Consider the following 20890-nt stretch of genomic DNA (forward strand, 5'->3'; position numbering starts at 1 on the left):
ACTCAATTGCCTTGAAGTTCTTATGAATTCTGTGAAAACTATCAGTAGTTTGTGAAGGTTATTTCATGTTCAGATTTCATGTTCAGGGGAGAGCAAGAAACAGCATTTAATTTAAGGGGTGAGGTTCTTTGAAAGATGGCTTTGGAATGGATGCATTTGAAGAATATAACAGGCTTTTCCTGGCTACAGCTGTGTATGTTCATCCTGAATCACTGTTGTATTAGAGACAGATTACTTTATTAAAGGCAAATTAACTCCATCCTATATGTGTATTAAAATTGCAGTTTTGGAAAGTTTGTACAAATTACTCTTGATTGTTATAAATGTATAAATATATAACAGACGAAAATAAAATAATAAGAAGTTTTATACAGTTCAGGATGCAAGAAATGCCCTTCACCAAGTTAACAAATGATGCAAAAGAAATTAATATAGTGTATATTTTTAAATGCAGCATCTATACGTAACTTGTATAACCAAAGGTTAAAGGACAACAATGGGCTTCTGTTATTAAATGCTCAACTTCTCTATCCTTTTCCTCCCTATTTACTGTCCCTGCTATGAAAAAACAACAATACAGCATTTAAAATATTTGAAATAGACTGTTTCTCTCCACTAGAACAATGGCGATTTCACTTTCGAAAAAACTTTTGTCCCGCCCTTAAAGCTTGCTGCAGTCTCCAATTCATTGATGTCATCAACACCAATGAATGCAGGTAGTTTTCTGGCCAATTTCTTCCCCAGACTGACATCAGCATGACCTTCCTAAAAACCCACCCATGCTGTGATGTCACATCTCCCTGGTCCTTCCCCTACCCATACAGAAAATAAATGGTAGAATAGGGAAATAGTCCAGGAGTCAAGTCTCCTGCTGTGGGCTGTCAGTCACAGCAGGAAGAGCTCAAATTACCAAGTAGTACAATTCAGGCTTCACAAAGCACTGCAGTTTAGCCATTCTAAAAAGAAGCAGCAGTAAAAAAACATTTTGAAAGTCTGTTCTGTGGCATTTGCAGTGTTTGTGTTTTAAGTAATCATTGCATGGCATGAAATGTTACTTAACACACTGAAAGTAAAATCTATGCAGTTACAGGAGCATAACATAATTTTTTACAGGCAAGGACTGCATAATGGAGCAGACAAAACAATCAGAGTTATTTCAAGATGCAAGATCCCATGTGGTCAGACTCAGAAATTACATATAAATAGACACAGAGTAGTGTTAAAATGTAGGAAACACCAAACCATGATGAAATAAACATGTATTTTTTAGTCTGTGGACATGGTTCTCCTTTAAGGGTTGATGCCAGAGAGGAAGGTACTGTAATAGTGATCCACTATATACAAAGTAATATTTGCAATCTTACCCGCTATTAACGGCTTGTCAAATCCTGTATATTGCCTACTTAGAGGCAACCTCTGCTTGAGTTACAAAGCCATATCTGGCCCAGCTCTGTTAGAAATGTTACATCTAAAAAAAATCCCAATCCCTCCTCATCACACGCTCCAGAGACCTCAACCTCATTACCACAATCAACAGAGCAAGCTGGAGGGACAGGTTCATAACCCAGAGACTGCCTGTGCTGGAATAGACTTTCCAATACATGTAAAACAGAGCCACCTTACTGGCCCACTTCAAGAGAAATCTTGATGAGTGGATGGGAAATAGAAAATTCACCCCAGGGATCACTCCAGTGGCTCTACTCGACAGAGGCACTGGGAACTAAAGTCGGGTGGCACGATGCCAGGGTAATGGGCTAGGCTTGTACAGGCTCCAGGGCCATTAGCCTAGTACACGCCTTTAAAAAAAATCCAAAGTATTTGTGTGCATTGGGACCATTATGCCTATATCTGTCGTACTGAAATATATATGCATTTGAATGGCATTGATCACCTGAAACTAGGGAGCCTTGTGTAGAAAGTATTATGGTTTTCATCATTTGGCTATTTCTTTCCATTCTACAGGCATGAATATTTTTTGATAACAGTTTCTGCCACACACTGAGCACTGAGGTGCTTCAGTTCCGACTGCAAATTCAATCCTGGTATTCATTTCTGAATGCTGGTAATGAACTGAAGGCTAATCAGCAGATACAGGTCACACCCCTAGCTCTTTGTTCCAAGAGTGACTCCCTCCCCCCTTCATCCCAACACTAGTTATTCCTCTACCAGTGCATGACACTTGAGAGCTAGGTTTTCTGTTTATCTCACTTTGAACAAATTCTACTGATCTGTAATTTCTGTCTTGGAAACTCCATTTGTAGTGTCTATTATTTCTGCAAGAAGCATTTCTCATCTGGAGGCTCTTGTGTTTAAGAAGTCTTATAACATTGTTAAGAAGAAACCCCTATTTTATTGCCTAAGGTGATGTCTAAATTTTCATTTTTCTGTTTCAAGCAGAATAACAACAGGAAAGACTTTTGCACTGTTTGGATTTTTCCATAATCTCTGATTTCTTCAGCAAAGCCTCAAGAAGGAAAAACACAGTCATGCAGTAATAGAGCAAACCAGTTCCAAGTGGTTAGCTAATTGCCTTGTTTTTACTTATAAATGTTGTAAGTTGTGTGAAGAAGTCAAGGCTCGCTGTTAGATTATCATCAACTGCTGTCATTTTTCTTACAAAAGTATTTTTATGTTTGCGGTTCCCATTTGGTCATCCACCTACAGTTTTATAAGACATGACAAGGGTAAGAAAGGACTTTGCTACTGCACTTCTGCAGTAGATACTGTAGGCCAACCACCACTATGGAGCAGTTCTCTGCTTTGTAGTCTTTCATTACAGATATTTATTAATATATAAGAATAATACTTGGCAAGTGATCACAGACGCCATACAATGTCTGGCCAAATACACCTTTAAGCAGACAAACCTAGAAGTTCTTGCCACCCTTGTCAATTACTTAATACTGCTTACCTCCTAAATTGAGCAAGGCCTTACACTATACATCTAGTGTAAATGTGGTCTACTCATCCAGTCATTGACTCTTGTAGCAATTATCCTTATGTACATAGTACAGCTGTGTGTTAACTGTCTGTAGTAGTATATGGATAAGCATTAAAGTTACTGTTGCAAAATAGGCTCCCTCCTCCTTTTTGGTGTTGTGTGCATGTAGAGCCTGGTAAGGATTATACCTGTTCCTGAACCTCATTTTTGTCTTCCCTGTCATTTACCGACTACTAAAAGTTGATCATAGCAGGTGTATGTTATTTTTGCTGGCATTAGTAGTAGAAAAGTACATTTCATATTGTTTGCCTTTTGCTTAGTTTTCTGCCTTCTGTTTACTTTTCTTTTTAGTCTACCACAAGAGCATTTGTTGGAACAGTTTCTTGTATGTCTCCAGGGCACCAAAAGAGAATAGCTGCTTAGATGGCTCTCCACTGTACATGGACTGCCCTCTTTTGCAGTGTTGCCCTCTGTGAGTTGTCCATCTAATGAAGATTCTGGGCTGAGGGCTGGCATCCACCACTTGCAGATATGCTATTACAGTTGTATGAATTCTGCAGCACTGCTCCCATAATTCATATGTTTGCTAACATAATTTATCACTTAACTGTACTTTTTCTGCCACTTCTCTGTTTTTCTTCCTTTCATAAAGTTATTAAATTACTATGTAGTGATGTGCCCACCTGTTTTATATTACTCATGGTTTTATCACTGCCTTGGAAGGCAAATTCAACTTTACTGCCCTTTTCTTTTCTTATTATAGGCACTGGATCTGGTTTGGGGACTTTTGTGTTGAAGGTTTTGGAGGATGACTTCCCAGAAGTGCATAGATTTGTAACATCTGTTTACCCATCTGCTGAAGATGATGTCATTACCTCACCGTACAACAGTGTTCTGGCTATGAAGGAGTTGACAGAACATGCTGATTGTGTACTTCCAATTGAAAACCAAGTAAATACACTCTATTGGTTGCTTATACTGAGAGTGTAGAAAGTAGATATTATAACTTTGCTAGGGTCACAATTATCAGTAAATGATGTATTCAGTTTCATCCTTAATCCTATGTTGATTTTGCCTTTTCTCTTAGTCGTTATCTTTTCTCTGTTATATGTTTGTGCTTTTGTACAGAAAGTGTCTTCTTAGAAAAACAATGTCTTCCATTTTTGGGATCCAGAATTTTTCTGAAATCCAATGATGTAAGCGCAGCTAAGGTGGCCAATGCAGAATGCAGCCAGTTGTAGCCATGTTACTAGTTATTTGTGTAAGATGAGTTTATATAAAACAGGAAGATCATCAAAAATGGTTCTGTTTAAACAAGAAAACAGAGACAGAAGTGGTCACACATCATTTAATGGCACATCAGTCACTTTGGCAGATGTACTGTTACCAGTAAGAAAGATCAGTGAAAACATCTGTCACGAGCATCATTCATAATGGCTTTCCATCCATCCATTGACAACCCCCTTTTCCCATTTTGCATATGGAGTTGGGGTGTCACTCCAACAGGGACAATCATCTCGAGCCAAGGTTTACACCACCAGGTGGCTAACCCTGCCATAAGTAGTTCATCCGTACCACTTACTCTCATACACACTCGCACCTATCGCACCTACGGCCAATTTAGAGTGTCTAATCCACCTACTGCCGGCCTTTCAAATGTGAGAGGAAACCGGAGCACCTGGAAGAAACCCACGTGACCACAGGGAGGACATGCAGACAATGCACAGGAGGCACTCCAGATGAAAATTGAACCGGAGAACTTCTTGCTGTGAGGCGACAATGCTAACCACTGCACCACCACGGCCGCCCCCATTCATAATGGCTTTCTGTACTATAAAAAGAAGGTAGGTTATTTTTGCCCTGTGCCTTTAAGAACACCAAAGACAATTGGCTACCAGCTCTTGATTGTGTTTCCTTTATAAACAGGAAGAGCTAACCACACTTTTATACGATCTGAAGAAGGCATCTGCCGAAAGCGCTTATCGTTTGGACAATTTCATCAGCTTTTTACACTCCAGTGAAGTATATGTTTTTGTCAGCATATGTTTTTGTCAGCTTTGCTTACAAAGCATCTATTAACTGTGCTTTAACAACTTGAAGCCTGAAGTTGTGGATGTTAATTACTAGGCTAATTATTTCAGTATCTCAGTGAAGCTTGCATTTTGTCAGCTTCACTTTTTAAGTTTTCAATAAATTGAGTTTTAACAGCCTGAAGTTTGAAGCTGTGGATGACAACTGCTTGGATACTTAACTTTTTTCAGTTCACCATATTCTAGTGAAGTTTACATCCTGTCGGCTTCACTTTTTAAGCAATTAATAAATTGTGTTTTAACAGTCTGAAGCCTGAAGCTGTGGACGACACCCAAGGTCTTTTTTCTTTGTTCATTTGTCTACCCTCTGTGTCTTTAGTAGTGGTGAGGAGAATTTATTTCTTCTTGTCTTATAAAAAGAAGGTGGACATAATTTTGCTGTATTACTTTTTTCTAATGTATAGTTAAGTTTATGGAATAGATTACCAAGTCATTCAGAAAGTTATTGGAAAGAAAGGTGTCAGTGGTTGTGTAGAGGATGAAGCTTTGACTGTGTTTCAGGGGACCTAAATCTGATTAGCAACTCAGGCACTTGACAGCACAAGATGGGGGGATATGAGTGTGCCTCTGGGTGAGTGTTGGGTAAAGTGATGATGGAGGGGGAAATCATTTATGGTCCTAGTGGAAGCCCGGGCTGAAAGTATTTTCTGGTTTGAGTGTGTGGGAGAACACTGGATATGCAACTGTTCTAGGACTGGGGGAAGGAACTGGTGCCGGAAGGCTGCACATCTTGGCTCACACAACCTTCAACAGTGATGGCAACATATATCAGTGGGGATAGAGCTGCCATCACAGATGCCAAGCAGATCTCTTAACTCTACAAACAGGAATGATAGTTTCCACTCTCGTATGCCATTCACGTAGGAGGCACTGGCAATCCCAGCTTGGAAGGGTTAAATACCTTGAGTAACTGTTCAGAAGAAGGTCAGTAGAAGAGGCGGTAGCAAGTCATGGAGTTTAGAGGAGCTGTTCTACAGCACAGCATAAGTACACTGAGTTTGAGTTGTAATTAAAAAAAAAAATTAGCACAAAGAAGGCACTTTTTTCTTCAGTTAGTAATCACTGTTATTTATGGATGAAGTGGGTTGGTACCTTAACAGCCATGTTCAGCAGCCAGTGTGAGAACACCACTTCCTAATTTAAAGTAGTTAACCAAAAGAAAAGGGAATAGTTTCTGCTGTGGTAATGTGAAAAAGTTGTATACTTAATTTTGGTAAGTAAAACATTGTGTTTGAGGTGTAGTGATTGTGTTGCCAACCTTCTCAGTGACAGATTTACTGGCTTGTGAGGGAAAGAGCATAGAAACTAGGTTCTTAATGTAACTGCATCTCTCACAAATTGTGTCCCTAGGTGGTGGTAGTAGTAGATGGTTATCTGTGTACATGATGCAGTTGCCACACTGTCTCAGGATGACCATATTAACCAGGCTGGCAGGAGAAACCCTAGGAAATTGTCCGTCCATATTTGTCAAGAGTCTGAGGGAGAGAGGCCAGGAAGTGCTAAGGGGTAGGCCTAAAGCCCAAGTACTTGAACCAAAACTAAGAAGCTTTGAATAACACTTAAAATTTAAGCATCTAAAAACAAGTAGTAATAAATGCAGCAGAAAAGATGCAATTGAACATATGGCCTTCTGAATCTAAGGAACAGTTGAATAAAAATGAGCCACTGTTATATATAAAACAAGATTGAAGAGCATATGATTTACAGTTTGTCAATTTGGGTGCACATCAAAAATAGTACTCTAATAAAGTCATTAAGAAAAAAATCACTCTCCAAATGTAGGATTGTTTTATCAGTCTGTGTAAGCAATAAACATATTAGTTTGGTGGTGTTGCTGTCTTAAGCAGAGTGAAAAATAATGTAGATGGATCCATGGTTTTAAATTAAAACACACTTTGTAATTCCCAAGTAATTAAATAAACCAGTAAAGAGCCACAGTACTTAAACACATATTTGTGCAGGTGAGGCTCCTTGTAATATCTACTATATATTCTGTGAGGTTTGTGAACCTTGTAGGCAAAGGGCAGACATCCAAAACCAAGCATACAGTGATCTCACATTTCATGTCAATATGTTGGAGTTGAGAGCTTAGCACATTTACATTCTCAGCTGGGGTGCCTTCTGTGCAGAGTCTGCATGTCCTCCCTCTGTTCACGTGGGTTTCCTCTGGGTGCTCCAGTTTCCTCCCACCTTCCAAAAACATACAGTAGGTGGATTGGACACTCTAAACTGGTCATAGGTGCAAGTGTGCATGTTAGTGTTTGATGGGAAGAACTACCATGGCAGGGACAACCACCCAAAAGTGTAAACCTTGGCTCAAAATGATTTTCACTGTTGTTGCGACACCCTGACCCCATGTGCAAAAGTTGGAAAAAGGGGGTTATGGATGGATGGATTAGGAGTCCATAAGAAATTCACCGGCTTCATCCCAGCTGAATGGAGGACAGCCACTGTCATCCCTGTACAAAAAGGTGGAGCGTCCACTGACCCAGGCAATTATAGGCCCATCAGCCAAACTAGCCTGATCTGCAAGGCCATGGAATGCATTATCATGGACCTTATAAACAAGGACATTGGCAACCTCCAGACACTTGACCCCACACAGTTTGGTTTTGTCAAAGGGAGATCATGCCTGTTTAACTTGGTTGACTTCTTTGAAACGGTCACCAAAGCCATGGATGAGGGGAAGACGGTTCATACCACCTACTTTGACCTAGCCAAAGCCTTTGATACTATTCCCCACTCAGGCATAATAGATACACTCTCCTAGCTAGGCATCAAACAGTATGTTACCAGATGGGTAGCTAACTGGCTCACTGATAGAATCCACTCAGCCAAAGTAGGGGAAGCCACCTCTAGTAGTAGACCCATAACGATCAGTGTACCTCAAGAATCGGTCTTGGGGTCTCTACTGTTTGGGATATACTTTTCTGAGGTGCAAGCTAAAACCGGTGGTCTGTGGCTGACCAAGTTTGCAGATAACTGCAAGCCTGGCACTGTCTTAAATTCCCCTAGTAATATGAACATCCTCCAAGAGGACCTTACGCAAACTAATGATTGGTGCCAGAAGCATGGCCTCAAACTGAATGCCAAGAAATGCATCATTATCCCCTTTGGGGAAAATGTCATCCCCACTAATTATCACATTAATAGCAATGTACTAAAGATGCAATCAGTCGTGAGGGTCTTGGTCACCCAGGTTGATAGCAACCTGACTTTTGACCACCATGTTGCCTCTGTTGTACAGAAGGCTTTCTACATGGCCCACCTCATAAATAAGGGTATTTCATCCAGAAACAAGGAGGTCATAACATCCCTTTACTCCTCCCATATCAGACCCATTATGGAGTACAGTGCCCCCTTCAGTATGTACCTTGCCAAGCACATGCAGCAGTTGGAGGTTCCTAACCAGGAACATCCAGGGTCACAAACACCTGTCCTGTACAGATCTGCTAAAAGCCCTGTCCCTCTACTCAGTCTCATACAGACTGCACAGAGGTGGCCTGTGTCTGGCATACAAGGGCATTTCAGGCCCAGCCTTGATGGAGTTGCTGCGTATCCGTAAGACAAACTCCACTCGCCAAACCTGCACACAAGGCCTTAACCTTATGTGACATTAATAGAACTTGTTGGCGGGATAGATTTGTGTCCCAGAGAACCCCCCCTCCCCCATCTGTGGAATAGACTCCCTCTCTTTGTCAAGTAGAGTACCTCTCAAGCACTCTTTGAGGAACCTGGATGAGGAAACAGAAAATATACCCCTGGGATCCCACCTGTGTCCCTGCTAGACAGGGGAAACAGGTGCTGACTTTCAGGGAACATGGGCAAAATTCTTGGCTAGACTTATCCTATCCTATGAACCTATGTAAAGCCACTGAATATATTCATTGTGAAGATGGCATATTGAGGAAGAAGCAGCAGCAGCAAATGAAACTTGTACAGGCTTTGAAATGGTAGAGTATATTTACCTTCAGGATTGACGTTTTATAGTATATGTCTGATGCTCTTTTCATTCGTTTCTCGGGTTTCGGATCCGACGTTTGATCTGATTCAGCTGCATTTACACACACTCGGATCCAACTCTTCAGCTCCTCTCTACTCATAATGCCCCATCAACCTACTATACCTCTGATCTCATTTGCCACCATATTGCTACAGATGCAGATCTATGTCAATGAGGTTTTCAGGTGTTTTTCTCTTGCAATATTTTCATCTCTAGAATCTCCTATCCTACTGTCTTACTTTTTTACCCACCTTCCTCACCTAGATATCAAATTTTCTAATTCTTTACTTTTAATACTCTTCTTCTTTATCTTCTACCTCAGGTAGCTCCTCAGTACCATTGTTGGTATTTTTTTCCTCCTTTCTACCCTCTAGAGAGTATTTTCTTTACCTACCATTTTTTTGTCTGTCTTAGTATAGTGGAGAGGTGTTGTATCATGGCTGAGAAACCAACGGGTTTCAAGAAATTCACTTCCTGTGGACATAAGATCCCTGATGCCTACAGGGAGTTTGTCTTCTGCCTTGAAGCTTCCCATTTCAAAACAGACTGCTCTATCTGTGCAACTTTTATTTCCAGGGACCTTAACAATCACAAAAATAAGTTAGTTTTGAAAGGATTGCTGCCACCTTCATCCTCTGCATCAGAGACTCGAACTCCGACTAAATCTTCCAAAACCTCTTCGGATGTGAAGGATTCATGTAAGCAGTTTCTGTCATGCTATCCAAAGACCAGTCCATTTTTGGAGCCTCCTAAAAAATTCAAACAAATCTGATCCAACCTCTTCTGATCTGAAACGGAAGCAGTCAGATATGGCAACTATTCATACCAAATCTCCAGGAACCCAGTCCCCAGTGTTCAGTGTAGAGCCTGTTTCTCCTTGTCTCTATTCCCCTTTACTTCAAGGGACCCAAAAGATAGACTTGGCCCCAGTCCACCACCTCTTCCATCAGATCCTACAGGAGCCTTTTAGATGCCAAATGGTTAGGATGATGAGGAAGTTCCTCAGAGCTCAGATTCAGATGGGGGTTATCCCGGTTCCATCATCCATTGGATCTTTGAGCCACCCTTCTACTTCTCATGCAATGATCTCTTGTCTCCTTATCTGATCTGAACCATGGTTTCAGAGCCCTTGGATCCAAGAGACCCGAGAGTGTCGACGTTGAATCTGAAGACAGCTAGATCTTCCGTATGTTTCCCTGACTTGTTCAGCCCCAATTCCTTTGGACCAAGATGACTCTCAGAGCTGAAAAGCATTGGTGCAGGGTCCAGGGGGTCTGTTGTTGGGGCTGTCCCTTCCTTTCCCCTTGGAGCTTTGGCATTGGACAGTTCGGGTCAGAATCCCCCTTCAAGGCACTGGTGCGGGCAGGGTTGCAACATGATAACATAAGCAGCTTTGGCTCTAGTGCAGCCAGCTATGGCTTTTCCCAGTCCTTCTGCCTTCAAGATAGTGGAGAGTGTTTTCTTTCATCCAAGAGATTCGACTACTGTATTCTCTTCGTGTCCTACAGCTGTACCCCTTCGGGTCTAAGCTGTGCTCCCCTCGGGCCTATTCCACAGGGACAACTGGCCTCATCGAACATCTATACAGTCCCCATCGAGGACTTTCCCCTCTCTTTGGATACCTCTCTACATCATCCCACTAATAAGGTTCTCCGAAGGAGAACATGTAAGAGGAGACACAGACTCCTCCCATGGAATCTCTCACTGAGGACACTGACTTTGATGAAGAGGAGGGGTCCCTTAGATCTCAAGATTTCCACTGGATGACATCTCCCTTGGAGACATCTTAGAGATTCTCAGGCAGAAGGGTGGAGGGTCCTCTGATACTGTCTTCCCAAAAGGAGTTGGTCTTTCTGGAAGCTTTTGGGTCTGATCCATCTATGTAAATGAAATGGAAACAGCAGAACCCATTCCACGTCACTGTGATAAATTCCTTACACCACCTAAGGACAGGCCACACTGGAGGAAGGGAGTCTCTGTTTATACTATGGTTGTGCCAGCAGCCACAAAGAAGGAGCTAGTGGAGCAGAGATCCACCTGCTCCCAACAGGCAGTACAGGGTTTTGGACATATTTGGAAAGTGCATCTTTGCCTCAGTGACCTTTGTCTTATGGTCTCTGAATTACTTGGCACATTTCACAAGATTACAGTGGGATTTGACTAAGGATCTTTCCAAATCCGTCTTGGAATCCATGATTGTGGAGGACTACAAGAAGTCTTTTTCAAAACTGGCCACTTTATTATCCATCTGTAATGCAGCCAAAAAGCTAATGTCCCATGCTGCAAGAGGGTAGCTCACAAGCTCCTGGTTCAGACATAGCCATTAGGAAATGTTTGGATGCACCTATGCAACTTTATGGAACCCTTCAAGTCTGTTTCAGTGCTTTTGATGGAACATCCTTGTTTGGCCCTACTGTAAAGGAGACGCTTTCCTAGAGTGAACAGGATGGAAAGACCCTGTGTGCTGTATGGATACACTTTCCTACTCCTCAGTGATCCTTTTCCGGGAATAAAAGAGGAGGCAAGAAAATGCGGTTCTGTAAGTCTCTGGGTGCTTTCCAGTTTTCACGTAGGGATAACTCCCCCAGGGCAGATGGTGGAGTTCAAATGGAAGATATTGTCCTTGCAGCAGAGGAGGCTTGCAAAACTAGGGACGTTCTTCGTGTTTTACTGTTGCAGTCATCACATTTGGGTTATCTGCCTGCAGGTAGCCCTCAGCCGGCCTGAATACCAGAGTCTTGGATTCCTGCGTCGGATGCTGTCTCTTCTTTCTTGACTTCAGGTCATCAGGGGAATAAAACATGCAGCCAACGCCATTACATCTGTCTGTCTTACCGCATGGTGCTCGAAGCAGTTTGCAAGTGCTAGTCTGCCAACTCCTCGTTTTCGAGTTTCAGAACCGAAGTCTTCAAAAAAGCTAAGTACCCCATTGGGGATTCCTTTTTCTTGCTCTTAACTGATGTCAGTAAAAGTTAATAATTGTCTTCCCTGTGGAAATCAAATACCTCAAAGATTTTCATTCGTACTGCATTCCTTGCTTAGGTCCAGACCATGGCGTCCCTTGCTGTTGGATTTGTGCCTTGTTCAACCACCGCACTATTCGTTGTCAGGCTATATTTGCAGCAAATTATTTTGGTACTCGGTACAACTAAGCCATCCGACTACCGATATTCAACAAAAGTAAGGATAAAGACAGAGACAGACCACATAGGTGCAAAACTGCCAATGACGCTTCCGTTAAGCTAGTCGCCAGTCCGCCTGTTGATACCCACTACCTCAGATTTGCAGTCCTCTACCGAGTCCTATTCGGAGTCCGGTATGCCATGAGATGCTTCTTCGACTATGGAACCTGTGGATGTCTCTACCTTGGATGGGTCCAGAGCCACTGTGCAGGCACTGGCTTCTGAGGTTGTATTCAGGCCTACAGACTTGCATTTTAAACCGACGCCAACTTCTTCATCCAGGCCTAAAACTCAACCCACGCCTAAAATACCAACGTCCAAACCATATGCTCAGGCCCATATGCCTAAAAAACAAATGCTTCGAATGGCTAAAGACCTTATTACCTTAATTAGGGGAAGCCAGCCTTCCCCCTCTAAGAGTCCTAGAACTGATTTTCCTTCTGATTCTTCTGATCAGGAATCTGATATTTCTGTTTCTTCTGATTACCAGGATTTGCCCTTATCTACCTATGAGGATTCTGATGCAGAGGATTCCATTCCCTCTGCTTCCCCTCCAGAAGATTTTTCTTTTGGTGAAACCTTAGGGAGCATTTCCGCTGGGAAAGCCAGGATTACTCTGACTCCAAAAAGAGGCTTAGGGAATTCTTACTTCTCCCTCAACACAGGCCCTTAGCTATACCTCCTCTTCTGGACATTGTAGATGATGCTTTCTTGGAATCTAGCATTTCCCCAGACACTTTACCTCCAGCTCCCAGAAAACCTGACTGGTATTAGAGTACCTGACTCTCACAAGTTCCTCTTCCAGAATCCTACTGCTGACCCAGAGATCATTTCCCAAGGACTAAAGGGCATTAAGGCTACTGCTGCCAAAAACCCTACCTCTTCTGATAGAGATTCTAGAGCCTTGGACAGATGGGGGTAAGAAGGTATATACTTCTGCTACTTTGGCCATTAGGGCTTTAAATTGCCAGTTTCATATATTAAAGTACCAGCAGCATATTATGGGACTGCTTTAACAGAAAATGATGTTGATTCATGACTGTGCCAAACACAAAGAATTACAGGATTTAATGCATTCTTCAGAACAAGTTGGTAAACATACTGTGCAATGCGGTTTTGACTCTTTAGAAGCATCTTGCAGGGCTGCTGTCAGTGGGTCTTTACTTAGAAGGCATGCTTGGCTTAAGGAGAAAAACTTTCCAGATCATGTTAAAGCTAAATTACTGGATGCTCCCTTAAACCAAGACAGCCCGTTTGGCAACCAAGCAGAAGTCGTCCTCAAAAAGATGGAGGAAAAAGCTAAATCTATGCAAACTGTTAAAGATTTCCTGCAAGTACAGCCTCTCAGATTTAGTAGGCATTGGCCTTCAAAGAACTGGTCCTTTCCAGCCTCTTCCAGGCCTTCAGTCCAAACCCAGGAACAGCAGACCACCTAGAGGTTACAGTCTCAGGCTACGCACAGGCCTAAGCAGTGGGGGGCTCCCACTTCCAAAGCAGGGAGTAGTAAGACACTCCTCTATGGAAAAAATGGCACAATGACTTAACCTTAACCCTTCCAAGCCCTGCTCAACTACCTGCTCCCTTAGGAGGAAAGCTCGCCCTGCATGCAAAAAACTGGGAACTCATTACCCAGGACAAATGGGTTTTGAATATAGTTTCCCAAGGATACAGTTTCCACTTCCACACCCTACCAACCCCAAATGGTTGGCCAGACCTACCCCCAAATCAGTAGGCAGAGGCTCTACAGCAGGTTCTCTCTCTTCTAAGTGTCAGGGCTATTTAGCCTGTCCCAGCAGAAGAAAGGGGACAAAGTTTTTCTTCAAGACTTTTCCTGGTACCCAGAAAAGACAGCTCCTGGCATCCTATCCTGGACCTCTCTGTTCTAAACACCCTTTTGGTAATCCCAAAATTCAAAATGCTAACACTTCAACAGCTGCTTCCTATGCTAGGCAAAGATGCCTGGTTGGCAACCTTAGACTTATGGTTGGCAACCTTAGACTTAAAGGAAGCGTACCTACACATTCCAGTAAGGGAATCTTGCAGGAAATACCTACGCTTCAGAGCAAGCTCCATGCACTATCAGTTCTCTGCACTTCCCTTTGGCTTATCTACTGCACCCAGGGTATTCACAAAGTGTCTAGCTCCAGTCATTGCATTTTGCAGCCAGAGAAATATTCAGATATACCCATACTTGAACGATTGTCTGATTCAGGCAAAAAAGCCAGGACTTGCTATTAAAACATCTGGCATTCGTAAAACTTCTAACCTCACTGGGGTACACCATAATGAAAAGAAATATCATCTAGTACCCTGCCAACAGATTGTATTCCTGGGAGCAAGCTTGAACACAACTTCCCAGATGGCTTTCCTCACTCCAGAGAAACAAGTTTATTTGACAACCTACTTCAAACTACTGGCCACAAAGACCCAAGGAAAATTCTGCAAAGCCCTGGGGTTCATGGCCTCTTGCATTCTACTAATTCCATATGCAAGACTGCATATGAGGAAACTACAATGGTATCTAAAAAGCCTATGGTGTCAACATTCTCAGGACCTGGAATCAATGATTCCTATCATTCCTTGTATAAAGACAGAGTTCATTTGGTGGGCAGAGGCCTGCTACCACAACAAGGGGCTCCCTTTCACTCTACCCCCTGCCGCCCAAACCCTAACAGTTGCATCAGAATATGCATGGGGGCCTCACTTGGCAGGGCAGTACATACAGGGCAAATGGAACCCGAGACAGATGAATCTGCATATCAACCAAAAAGAAATGTTAGTTGTGCAGAATTCCCTGACCGCCTTCAAAGACCACATTCTTCCAGGACAATTATTGGTAAAGACAGACAACACCACAGTTATATGGTACATAAGCAGGGGGGATCCCACTCGTACCCTCTCTGCAGACTAGCCATGACTCTGTGGAACACGGCCTTGAGCTACCAAGTGCACCTACAGGCTCAATTCCTGCCAGGCAAGCTAAATTTTCTGGCAGACGACCTTGAGCAGAGATCTCATGGACCCACACGAATGGAAACTGGAACCAAAGATGGTCAAACTCTTGAGGAACAAATAGGAGGCTCCAGAGATAGACCTGTTTGCCTCCCCTCAAAACTACCAGTTGCACAAATTCTGCACATGAACTCCCCACAGCCAAGCTTGGAAAGTGGATGCCCTGTCCTTCACCTGAGAAAGCCTCTCGGTTATGCCTTTCCCCCTCTGCCTCTCCTCTTGAAGGTTCTGCTAAAGATCAAACAGGACAAGCCGAGGGCAATACTGATTGCACCAGACTGGCCACGCCAGCATTGGTACCCCCTCTTGCGCAGTATGACACTGCTGGAACCATGGCACCTGCCTTAGACCCCTTCCCTGCTGTCCCAGCAAGCGGGCCAGATTCTGCACCCTCATCTTCAAACCCTGAACCTTGCAGTCTGGCTAATTTCTTGTGCTCTCCAACAGCATCCCTCAGTAAGCAGGTGCTAGATGTCATTCTGGAGGCAAGGAGGCCTAGTACTAGAAAATCCTATGCTGAAAAGTGGAAGAGATACTGTTCCTTGAGCCAGACTCAGGGGATGGGCACAACTGTGCCCAGTTTACCTCATGTACTTCAGTACTTAACAGAAATGCTCCACAAGGGCCTATCCTTCTCGTCAATTAAAATGTATGCCTCTGCCATTTCAGCACATTATAATACTGAACCACCCCTCTTCTCTCACCCCCTGCTAAAGCAATTCCTTAGAGGGTCCAAGAATTTAAGACCCCCTGAGGAGAGCCCTTACTCCAGCCTGGGACCTTAACTTTGTATTTGAAAAGCTCACTATCCCTCCTTTTGAGCCAGCTGCAACTAAAGAGTTGAAATTCCTTTCTTGGAAAACAGCTTTCCTTCTAGCCATCACTTCAGCAAGAAGAGTGTTTGAATTACAGGCCCTCATGGCAGTGGAGCCCTTCATTATCTTCCATGCAGACAGGGTTTCCCTCAGGACCAATCCTTCCTTTATGCCCAAGGTGGTGTCTAGTGTGGCCCAGATTAGTCCATTCATTTGCCTACCTTTTTCCCGAATGCACAAAACAAAGGAGAACGAATACTGCACTCTTTGGACGTGCACAGACAACTTAGATTCTGTTTGGACAGGACTAAGCCTCTCAGAAAATCTGAACAGCTGCTAGTTGGTTTTGCTGCAGGGGCAGAGGGGAGGGCCATTTCAAAGCAAACCATTTCTAAATGGATAGCTCATCGCATTCATTTCTGCTATAAGCACCATAGAAAACCTACCCCACAGGGGATAAGATCACATTCCACCAGGGCTGCATCTACCTCTACAGCCTTTCTCAGAGGAGTCCCTACCAGGGACATCCTAGAAGCTGCTACCTGGAGCTCTGTACATACCTTCACCAAGCATTACCACATGCCTATTTTTCTAAATCCATGGCTGGTTTTGCCACTGCAGTCTTGCATAGCTTAATAGTTGGCCCTAATGCTCTCTAACTTCCTCCTGCCTTCCTTAGCTTTAGGAATCAACCCAAATGTGATGACTGCAACAGTGAAACACTAAGAACATAGTACAGATGTTCTTCATTCCACATTGCTGCAGTCCTAACTATTGGGTAGTCCGCTGTCCAGTCGGCCCGAATACCAAAGTATATGGCTGACGTCGGTCAAGGCGCATTAGACTGACGTCAGTACGTCGGGGTACTAATGCGCATGACCGACGTCATATCCTCAGTCTTTTTTGCCGCATGGTCCGATGCAGAAGCAGTTTTGCGAGTGCAGGTTGGCGTTCTGAAAGTTTCTGAAGTCAGAGTTTCAGACCGAATCAAAGTTGGCTAAGTACCCGTTGGGGAATATTTTGGTTTTTCTTGCCTCAGTATTTAACCGGATGTCAGAAAAAGTGAATAACTGTATTTCTTGTGGGAAACAGATACCTCATAGGGATTACCATACTTTGTGTATACCTTGTTTAGGGCCTGAGCACGGCGTTGTTGGATGCCGCTCTTGTGCTAGATTTAACAAACGCACTATTAAGAGAAGGTTAGACTGTGCCAGGTTAGTTTTGGGAAGCGTTGTAATTATAAAATGCCGTCGGATGCTCCGGCCGCTTCGCCAAAAGCGCAAGGATAAAGCAGCAAAGCCTAGAGTGGAGGAACCGACAGTCCCGGACGTCGGTTCTTTAGAAGGCTCAGTGGAGCGGAGGTTTTGCCAGGAGTTTCTTTGGAGTCTCAGGGAGAGACTTTACTGTTACAGGATGTGTCCTCTCAGGAAGTAGGCCAGGCTGAAGGGGCTTCAGGTGGCTGTTCTTCCCTCTCTTCCTAAGGTGGTTAGGGCCTCCCCTTCTGTTTCCAAGGCTTCTTTAAGAGGCAGGCCTAGTTTAGCTTCAGTGGGGTTTCTCCGAGTGTTTCAGGGTCTTTGCCTAAGAAGCATATGCTAAAAATGGCAGAGGATTTGATTACTATGATTAGAGGTTCTTTGCCCCCTCCTGTTAAGAGGCCTAGGGTGGAACCTGAGTTTGAGAGTGTTGAGCAATGTTCCACGGCTTCAGAGTCTTGCTGAAGACTTGCAGGAGTATCCTCCTTATTCTGATTCTGATGTGGATGATTCTACTCCTTCAGCTTCGCCTCCTGAGGATTTTTCATTCTCAGAGACTCTGCATTCCATGAGGGAGCATTTTAAATGGGAAGGTCAAGATTTCTCTGATTCCAGGAAGAGGCTTAGGGAATTCTTGTATTTACCCCAGCATAGGCCTTTAGCTATACCTCCTGTTCTGAATGTAGTAGAAGATGTTTTTGCAGAGGCTTCCTGAATCCTGATTCTTTGCCTCCTGCCCCAGTTAAACCGGATAGGTACTATAGGGTGCCTGAGGCTCATAAGTATCTTTTTAAGAGTCCTAGGGCAGACCCGGAAACTGTCTCTCAAGGGCCTAAAGGTGTGAAGGCTTCTGTTGTTAAAAATCCTGTTCCTCCTGATAAAGAGGCAAGGGCTTTGGATAGATGGGGAAAGAAAGTGTATACTTCTTCCACTTTAGCCATGAGGGCGTTGAATTGTCAGTTTCACATGTTAAAATATCAGAATTATCTCCTTTCACAATTGAAGTCTAAGGTGGATGCTCTGGCTGAAGGTATTGAGTGTAAAGAGTTGCAGGATTTAGTTCATGTGTCTGAACAGGTGGGAAAGCATTCCTTGCAGTGTGGTTTTGATGCTGTGCAGGCCTCCTCCAGGGTGGCTGCCACTGGTTCTGTTCTTCGTTGGCACGCTTGGTTGAGAGATCAGAATTTAGCTGAGCATGTTAAGACAAGGATTTTGGATGCTCCTTTACAGTCTGATGTGTTGTTTGGTTCGCCTGTGGAAGCAGTTTTAAAGAAAATGGAGGACAAGGCTAAATCTATGCAAACTGTTAAGGATTTTTTGCAGGTGCAGCCTCCAAAGTTTAGTAGAAATTGGCCTACTAAGGGATGGACATATCCTGTTTATGATTCCCAGTCTAGGGGTAGGTCTAGACGTGGTAGGGGCAGAGCTCAAGGTTCTTTTAGGCCTAGAACAGGGAGTTCTCCTGCTCAGACTTCTGGTGAGGGTAGGGGTCAGTCCTTTCGTAAACAGACCCAATGACCTGCCTTTTCAGCTGCCAGTACATTCTCGCCTGGCAGCGCCTTTGGGAGGAAGGCTGTCTCTTTTCAAAGAAAATTGGGATTTAATTACCCAAGACAGATGGGTTCTGGATATCATTCACCACGGTTACAGGTTTTATTTCCATACCTTGCCTCCTTTCAAAGGCATGCCAGACATTCCTCCTCTACAAAGACAAGAGGCTCACAAGCAAATTTCTCTGTTGCTCCAAATAGGGGCCATTCAGCCAGTTCCTGTGCCAGAAAGGGGCCTAGGATTTTATTCTCGCCTGTTCCTAGTACCAAAGAAGGGGAACACGTGGAGACCAATTTTGGATTTATCTATCCTCAACACTTATCTGGACATTCCCAAGTTCAAAATGTTGACGTTACAACAGCTTTTACCTCTGCTGGGCAAAGATCACTGGATGGTAACTTTAGATCTCAAGGAAGCTTACCTTCATGTGCCTATCAGACTAAGTTGCAGGAAGTATCTGCGTTTTCGAGCTGGAAATTTTCATTATCAGTTCTCTGCATTGCCCTTTGGCTTATCTACTGCGCCCAGAGTATTCACAAAGGTTCTGGCTCCAGTGATAGCTTACTTCAGACTAAAAGGAATTCAAATCCACAAACCACAAGTCCTATAGCAGGTCAAAATTCACCAACAAACAACACAGGAAGCCAGTGCCAAGCCAACGTTTATTGCGATCTGGTACCTCGGAATTCAAATCTATCCTTACTTGGACGACTGCCTGATCCTGGCTCAAGAAAAGGAAGACCTTTTACAGCATTTGGAATATGTGATAGCAGTGCTAAGATGCCTAGGGTATTCTGTGAACGAAATAAAGTCCAGTCTAGTACCCTCTCAAGACATGTGCTTTCTGGGTGTGAGACTGAATACAGCAGCCCAGATGGCCTTTTTAACCCCGGACAAACAAAAGAATCTTTCCAGTTACTTCCATCACCTATCTCTTCAGTCCGGGCTGACTGCAAGGACAGTCCTTCAAGCCTTAGGGTTCATGGCATCTTGTATTCTGGTGCTTCCCAATGCCAAACTGCATATGAGGAAGCTGCAATGGTATCTCAAAATGTATGGACACAGCACTGCCAGGATTTGGACACTGTCATTCAAATAATACCTTGCATTCAAAAGGAATTTTTGTGGTGGGCTCAGGAATGTCACCTAAACAAGGGACTCTCTGTGACCCGGCCAGAGGCGAGTCAGATTCTAATGACAGATGCCTCAGACATTGCTTGGGAGCTCATCTAAATGGAAAGTGGATACAAGACAAGTGGCCTGCCAGACTACAGCATCTACATATCAACATGAAAGAGATGTTAGCAGTCCAGTTTGCATTAATGGCTTTCAAGAAGTTACTTCTTCCAGGGCAGGTGTTGATTCTAACAGACAACACAACTGTCATGTGGTACATCAACAAACAAGGGGAACACATTCTTACCCGTTGTGCAGGCAAGCAATGATTTTATGGGAGACTGCGCTCAGCTTGCGACTAACTCTTCAGGCAAGGTTTCTGCCAGGAGCACAGAACTCCTTAGCAGATGTGTTAAGCAGACAAATCATGGATCCCCACGAGTGGAAACTGGATCTTCATGTATTTCAAAAATTGACAGTGTCATGGGGAACTCCAGACATAGATCTGTTCGCTTCTCCACTAAACCACCAGCTGCCAAAGTTTTGCACAAAGAGGTTTCATCACACAGCTTGGAAAGTGGATGCTCTTTCTTTCAGTTGGAAAAATCTTCATGTGTATGCCTTTCCACTTCTGCCTCTTCTCCCAAAGGTGCTCCTAAAGGTCAGACAAGACAAGCCAAGGATGATTTTAATAGCTCCAGATTGGCCTCGGCAACACTGGTACCCATTACTGAGGAGTCTGGTAAGGAAGCCTCCATGGCATTTACCTGTGATTCCACACCTGTTGTCTCAGAGGGACGGTCACCTGCTCAATGTCAAGCTTCACTCTCTTCATCTAACAGCCTGGCATATTCTGTTTTGAAACACAGCAGGTCTCAACTTCCTCAACAAGTTTTAAATGTGATTATGGAAGCCAGAAGACCT

At 43.6% G+C, this 20890-nt stretch overlaps 1 protein-coding gene across 1 annotated transcript in view; it reads left to right on the plus strand.

Annotated features, from left to right (window-relative positions):
• TUBE1 (tubulin epsilon 1) overlaps positions 1-20890 on the plus strand; it is a 623636-nt gene that overhangs the window by 215901 nt on the left and 386845 nt on the right. The window contains exon 7 of the mRNA XM_044061905.1: positions 3705-3892. Within this exon, the coding sequence (XP_043917840.1) occupies positions 3705-3892 (188 nt within the window). The remainder of the gene's footprint in view (positions 1-3704; positions 3893-20890) is intronic.

Source organism: Protopterus annectens, chromosome 2.part0, assembly GCF_019279795.1.
Source record: "Protopterus annectens isolate FY-2018-M chromosome 2.part0, PAN1.0, whole genome shotgun sequence".
In the NCBI taxonomy this organism is placed as follows: Eukaryota; Metazoa; Chordata; order Ceratodontiformes; family Protopteridae; genus Protopterus; species Protopterus annectens.